Source organism: Oryzias melastigma, linkage group LG8 (genome assembly GCF_002922805.2).
Source record: "Oryzias melastigma strain HK-1 linkage group LG8, ASM292280v2, whole genome shotgun sequence".
In the NCBI taxonomy this organism is placed as follows: domain Eukaryota; kingdom Metazoa; phylum Chordata; class Actinopteri; order Beloniformes; family Adrianichthyidae; genus Oryzias; species Oryzias melastigma.
The window spans coordinates 2470062-2476710 of NC_050519.1; the positions used below are offsets into that span (position 1 = coordinate 2470062).

The 6649-nt window shown below is 41.5% G+C and overlaps 1 protein-coding gene across 1 annotated transcript in view; it reads left to right on the forward strand.

Moving 5' to 3' along the window:
• cacng2a (calcium channel, voltage-dependent, gamma subunit 2a) overlaps positions 1-6649 on the forward strand; it is an 85308-nt gene continuing 78659 nt past the window's right edge. The window contains exon 1 of the mRNA XM_024272169.2: positions 1-952. Within this exon, the coding sequence (XP_024127937.1) occupies positions 727-952 (226 nt within the window). The 5' untranslated portion in view covers positions 1-726. The remainder of the gene's footprint in view (positions 953-6649) is intronic.

Consider the following 6649-nt stretch of genomic DNA (forward strand, 5'->3'; position numbering starts at 1 on the left):
TTGATTTGTGAGGGGAAGGTTTCCTTTTGACCCTCACAACAGGCTGTTATAACATTTGATTCCAAGGAGCGGGACTGTTTCCTCTTCAATATGATAGGTCTGCTTGCTGTTTCCTTTCCCCATTTTTGACTAAAAGCTTCTCAAACTCTAAATGCCTAATAGTCTTCAGATTAGCCTTGGATCTAGCTGTACTTCTGGATTTTTACTCACGTTACAGCCTTCGACTGAAGTATCCACTGAACTGTTGGACTGTAAGCCTGCCATTCCTCCAGCCCTTTTTTCGAACAGGTTGTTTTGTGAAAAGCCTGCAGAGAGCAAACCACTGTTTTCTCACGTCCATTTGCTGGCTCAGCCCAATCTCTAGAGGTTTTAATTAATCCTTGCAGCTCAGTGCTGTAATTCTGATCGCTTGGTGGCTGTGGTGTGAGCTGCATCTGCAGCTGAAGGCCTTTTTTCCTCTTTTTTCTTCGTTTGGTGGAAAAGTAAAGCCAACCGAGAGGAGAGGCTCCACCGTCTCTTCCTCTTCCACCTCCCAAACTCCCACCGTCAGATTTTCTCTTGTTGTGTCCTCACCCAAACGCAACCATAAGGTTCCTACCGCATCCTCCTCCTCCTTCTTCCCTTTCCTTCCGCTCGAGCTTCTCCCGTTTTTTCGGTTTGGTTTGGTCCCGCAAATTTTCAAATATTTACTTCCTGTACATTAAGAGGAAAGGGGGCTCCCCTTTCATGGAATGCGGAAACATGGGTCTGTTCGACCGCGGAGTCCAGATGCTGCTGACCACGGTGGGCGCCTTCGCGGCCTTCAGCCTCATGACCATCGCGGTCGGCACGGACTACTGGCTGTACTCGCGGGGAGTCTGCAGGTCCAAGTCCATGAGCGAGAACGAGACCAGCAAGAAGAACGAGGAGGTGATGACCCACTCGGGCCTGTGGAGGACGTGCTGCTTGGAAGGTAAGACCTGGTTCTGGGCGGTCCTGCCGAGGAACTACAGAAACTGTTGGTCAGAGACACAACTTTGAGTTCTGTTGAAGAAACCAAGATTTCTGAAGGTCCAAGTTGAGAAACACAACCAGAAGTGGCTACAACTCACTAGTTCACACTCAGAGGCCTTGTGGTAGAGCACGAGAGTGTCAAAGTCAAGGCCCGGGGGCCGGATCCGGCCCTCCAGATCATATTGTTATTAAAGGACCATTTCTAACTTGTATAAGTTTGACAAAATATGTTTTTATGGAGAGTAAAACTTTGAAAGTTATTTAAGGTTTAAGTTGATTTATTCTGGAATAATATTCCTGCCTTTTTATTATTCATAATTATGTTTAAAAATTACAGTTTTGAAGTTTTAAAAATTGTCATTCTGCTAGATTTTTGGACTATTTAGGCATTTACTAAGATTTTTTTAGGCTATGATGGACTTGAGCTAATATTTCAGCAACATGCTAGCTGTTCTGGCAAATTTATTATCTAAAAAAGTTTTTTTAGGCTATTTTGGAGTTTAGCTAATGTTTGCACGCTAGCTGTTTTGGCTAATTTGGGCTTTTCTCAATGGTTTTAGGCTATTTTGGACAATAGCTAATATTTACACGTCAGCGTTTTTGGCTAATTAAGGCTTTTGAAAAGTTTTTTTAGACTACTTTGGAGTTTAGTTAATGTTTATTCGCTAGCTGTTCTGACTAGTTCAGGCCTTTTTTTAGTTTTTAGGCTAGTTTGGAGTTTGGCTAATGTTTACACGTTAGCTGTTTTGGCTAATTTAGACTTTTTAAAAGCATTTTTCAGGCTTAGTTTTATTGCGTTCAATAAATGTTTATCCTGTTCGGCCCGCGCTCTAAGGTGTGTTTTGGATTTTGGCCCCTTGTGCGATTGAGTTTGAACCTCCTGTGGTAGAGTGTCTGCCTGAGACTGGAAGGTCAGGAGTTCAAATCCAGGCAGACCAAAGACTGTAAAAATGGGACCCAGCGCCTCCCTGCTTGACTCTCAGCATTGAGGGGTTGGTTATAGGGGTTGAACAACCAAATGGTTCCCGAGTGCGACTGTGTCTGAAGCTCACCCCTCCCAACTAATGGGACTTTTACTTTACTACCCAACTACCAGACGAGAGACTGAAGTCTTTGCTTGTGAATCTCCTGCACTTTTTGGTGAGATGAGCCTAAAGGACAAACAAAATTTGGGTTTTTGGTACATTATTATCAGCTCTGTCGACTTTACTGTGAAAAACACCTTCATAGGTCGTCATAGTTCAAAATCAAAGGTCTGCAACCTGTGAGTCACATGGGGCTCTTTTGTTAAAGAAAAATAAAGAAGTTTCTAAATGTTAAAAAGTAACTATAAAGTAAGAAATGAGAAAGTTGTATAAAAAGTCAACCAACTCAAACTTTGATTTATTTACAAACAGTTGAAGGACAGTTTGTATCACAAGTCAATCTGCAACAGTTTGACTTATTTTTGTGCATCCTGCAAAACACAACCAGTATCAGGCGCACCAGATTATATGACACATTTTCTATTTTTGAAAAAATGAAGGAATGTGGAAGAAGTGCGTTAAAAAAATATGGCTGGAGTCACTGAAATATATTTGATTTTGGTTTGTTAGATTGACATTTCTGGCACCAAATATTGTGAAATTAGCTATTTTTATCTAATCACTGCTGACGTTAAACTTGCGATTACTACTTTTGCTGCATTGAGATGATCATATGGTACAGGGTGTCTTTTATTTTGAAAGAGACTTCTATCAAAAGTTTAAAAAAGGCTGTAATCTTTTAATGTTTGTGCTTTATTCATGCAAAATGAACAACAGTTCATTTATGTTTATCATAGTGGAAACAAAAGTCAAATCACTTGAATTTATTTAAAGGCTGAAGGAAGGCGATGCGGCTCCTGCTGGGTTCTAGTCGGTGAGAACTTGAATGTCTCTTTCAGAGTTGAAGGTTGCAGACTTCTGGTCTAAATCTTAAATCACCAATGCTCTGCTGTGGTTGTTGTTCTAGTTGAGGGTCTGTAACCTGCGTTCCAGAGCCACATGCTCCTCTTTGACCCCTTCATTGTCGCTCTCTGGTTGATGAAGAATAAAAACTCGACCAGAATTAAGGAACACCAGAATATCCAGCAGATTTAAGGATCTTAAGTCCAAAAATAAGGTAAAAGTAATTTAATTAGCTCTGAATTAATTTTGATTAGTGAGACTTACAAATTTCTGACTGAGATACACCACAAATAGTAAAATAAACAGATTTTTTAAATCACTGCTAACACTTAGCTACCAACTACCTACATCTGCTGCATTGATATGATGCTTTTATTTTGAAAGGAAGTCATTCATTTAGAAGAAATAGTATTTTCTATTTATGTGCATGTTTTGTTTATGCCAAAAATGATCATATGAAAATATTAACATTAACAGAAATGAAAATCAGTGTTTTATTTCTCTAAATTCATTGAGAAATAATCAAATGGTTCTTTAAGTGTTGAAAGTTGCCGACTCCTCTTCTAGTTAGACATAAAGACAGAAACTATGGATTCAAATCTGGTTAAAATTGATCAGTTTCATCTTAAACGGAATGTAATCATCCTCAAAGTTTCAGTGACAGTGTGACAAAGAAAAGTTTATCATTTGATCGACTCTCCAGAGGAGAACTTTTTCAGAAATTATCCGATTCAGAGAATCTGAACTTGTAAAGTGTGACGACTCGAGGGGCTGATAGGTGCTTCAAAGTTCTGTCGGTGGCCTGACCTGCCCGACAGAGTGATGACAGCAGCACTTCCTGTCATGTGACCTCCTGACCCATCTGTATTTTCTGAGATGCTGAGCAGCCTCCTGTCCTGTCCTGTCCGTCCTGTCCGGAGCGCAGGTTTTCATGACTTCCAACGTCTGCCCTGTCAGAGGAGGCAGCTTGTTTCCTGTCATGCCCCAGTGGACGCATTGGGTTCTGACTTGGACAGAGAGGCTGTAACCTTGTGGGGGCACAGAGTGTTACAAATCTGCTCATCTTCTCATCCTGAGAGGATGTCAGACTTCACTCCACATTTCTGCTAAAGCTTTCAGATAAAGTTGTTTGGTGGGTGGAAGTGGAGCGGTCCCAACCAGGTTTGGGACAAAAAAAAAAATCTACTAAACTCTAAATCAAACCAAATGTGGAGAAATCTGCACCTCAGATTAAAAGATAACTTAGAAAGGATTAAAAATGATCATGCTGAGGTTTTCTAAGTCTGTAATATCTGAACCCCACTAGGATTTTGTCCCTCATCTCCAAAGTAATCATCGTTTTGGAGAACTTATCTAATGTTTCTGCTTCCTTTGATGCTCAGCTGCATTAATGACTCTGAAAACACAAAAAGTTTTTGTCAATCACAGATTCTGTAAACTTAAAAAACAAAGTTTGGTCTGTAATGTTCATTATGGAAACTGAGAGACAGAATGTAATGTTTGATTTGTAGGGAGCAGAAAAAGTATTTAGTCAATAACAGAATTTAATTTCAATACTTAATAATGACAGACGTTTCCTGCAGGTTTGCAGAAACTGTAGCTGCTATTTTGGTCCATTCATCCGTGTAGATCTCCTCAAGAGCTGCAGTGTTTTTTGTGGCTGTTGCTGGGCAACAGAGACTTTCAACTTCCTCCACATTCTTTATTAGATTCGGGTCCAGAGACCAGCTAGAACCCTCCAGAACACTGAAATGCTTTTATTGTAGCCTCCTCTGTTGCCATGGCGACGTGTTTGGGATCGTTGTCATGCTATAAGATCTTCAGTGTTTTCACTGATGGGAGGAGATCTCTCCATACATGACTTCATTTATCCTCTCCTTCAGTTGTCCTGTCCCCTTTACAGAACAGTGGCACCAAATTATGATGTTTCCACCCCCGTGCTTCACAGTGGTGTTCTTATAGCACAAGACCTTCTCCCAGTCCTCCTCTGGATCCTCCAGATGGTTTCAGGAGAACTAAAGGCAGGTCTGGTTTAAGTGGAAGAAGCTCTGCAGGCTTTACATAGTCTGTTACCATGGTAACCTCAGTTACTGTGGTTCCAACTCTCCTCAGGTTATTGACCAGTTCCTCTGTGTAGGTTTGGGCTGTTTACTCACCGACCATTTGTTCCATCAGGTGAGATCTTTCATGGATCTCCTGGTGAAGGCAGATTGTCTGTGATCTTCCATTTTTCAATAACTGCTCCAACGGTTGATCTCTTCTCTCCAACATGTTGCCTATCATAGATTGGTTCAGACTTGTTCAGGAGAGCATTTTGTCCCTGGTGTCCTTCGATAGCTCTTTGGTCTGACTGTTTAAGGGTGTCGACAGGTGTCTTTAATATTGTAGTCTTCAGAAATACTCACAGAGGGAAATATTTAAGGTTCATTTTTTATCTAAAGTCATGGAATCCAGCCGACAAAACATACATTTGTAAATTTGGACAAATATTCAGGAAAAAATCAAACTATGCAGTGGACCACTGTCCTGTGATCAGAGCTGTCACATTAGCCTTTTTTCTATCTTCTACCCTCAATCTGTGATTTCAGAAAAAACAAAAATCTTTGCTGCCTTTGTGAGAAGTTTGGTTGATTTTCTTCATCCAGCTTTAGGTGAGATGAAAACATTAACACAGACTGAAAGGAGAAAGATCTGCAGCTGGTCGCCACATTTACACCTTAGTGTACCTGAGAAGCCTGTCAGGTGACATCAACGGGAAACTGTGTTTTCACCCGGCATGAAAGTGTTTCTGGGAAAAGAGCTCCCGGTTTTTACACCACAGCTCAGGTGCGACAGTGATGGCGACGGGCTTGTATCCGGTCCGGGCCCTTGATTAGAGAACAAAAACGGGACGTTGAGGCTTCACACCTTCAACCCCTGTGTGTGACTTTTCTGAACGCCGTCCTTTGAACGGAGGTTCAAAATGGCAGAAAATAAAACCCGATTTGTCATTTGTGATTCATGAATGATCTTCAGCCGTGGGGAGGCAAGGGAGTGGAAAAACGGGGGCACCGCATGTACTTACTGGGGTCACGTTCATTTAAATTCTAATTCAAATGACTTCCTGCTCAGGAAATAGGGTCTTAAGAAGCGAGTACATTTAATTATAGGTAGTGGGAACATTTTAAATCAAAGAGCAGAGAGCGGATGCAGCTGAAGGGAGTCTCAGATAAGCAGGCAGATGAAGCTGAATGTTTCACATGTTAATTAGCCTTCAGCTCCATTTCAGCTCGTCTTCATCTCTCCTCTTAAATGAAGTTTGCTTGTGATCGGGCAGCAACTGAGGCTGCAAAGCAGCTGCTATCGCAGCAGCGAACACACAAACGGTGTGTTTGGCAGCGCGTGCCCACACATCCTGCTCGCAGAGTGGACACAGGTGGGCGACGCTTGTGTTTGTATAACCAGCTAACGGAGTGGAGAACTGGCGAAACAGCAGAGTGGGAAAACCCAAACTGGGCGCTGCAGAAGTGCAGCCTCTGCAGCCTCCGAAAGCTCCAGCAAAAAAAAACACACAAGCAGATGATTGGAACTTAGATGTTTTCTGCAGATTTTTTTAAAGTCTCTGATGAAAATCCTGTTTTTTGGCATTTTTCCTATAAAAGAGTATTTCTCCCTTTAAATTGCTGTCAATCAAACTGTCACAGACAGTTTTTATGAGAATTTATGAATCTTCTTTATGTCACAACATG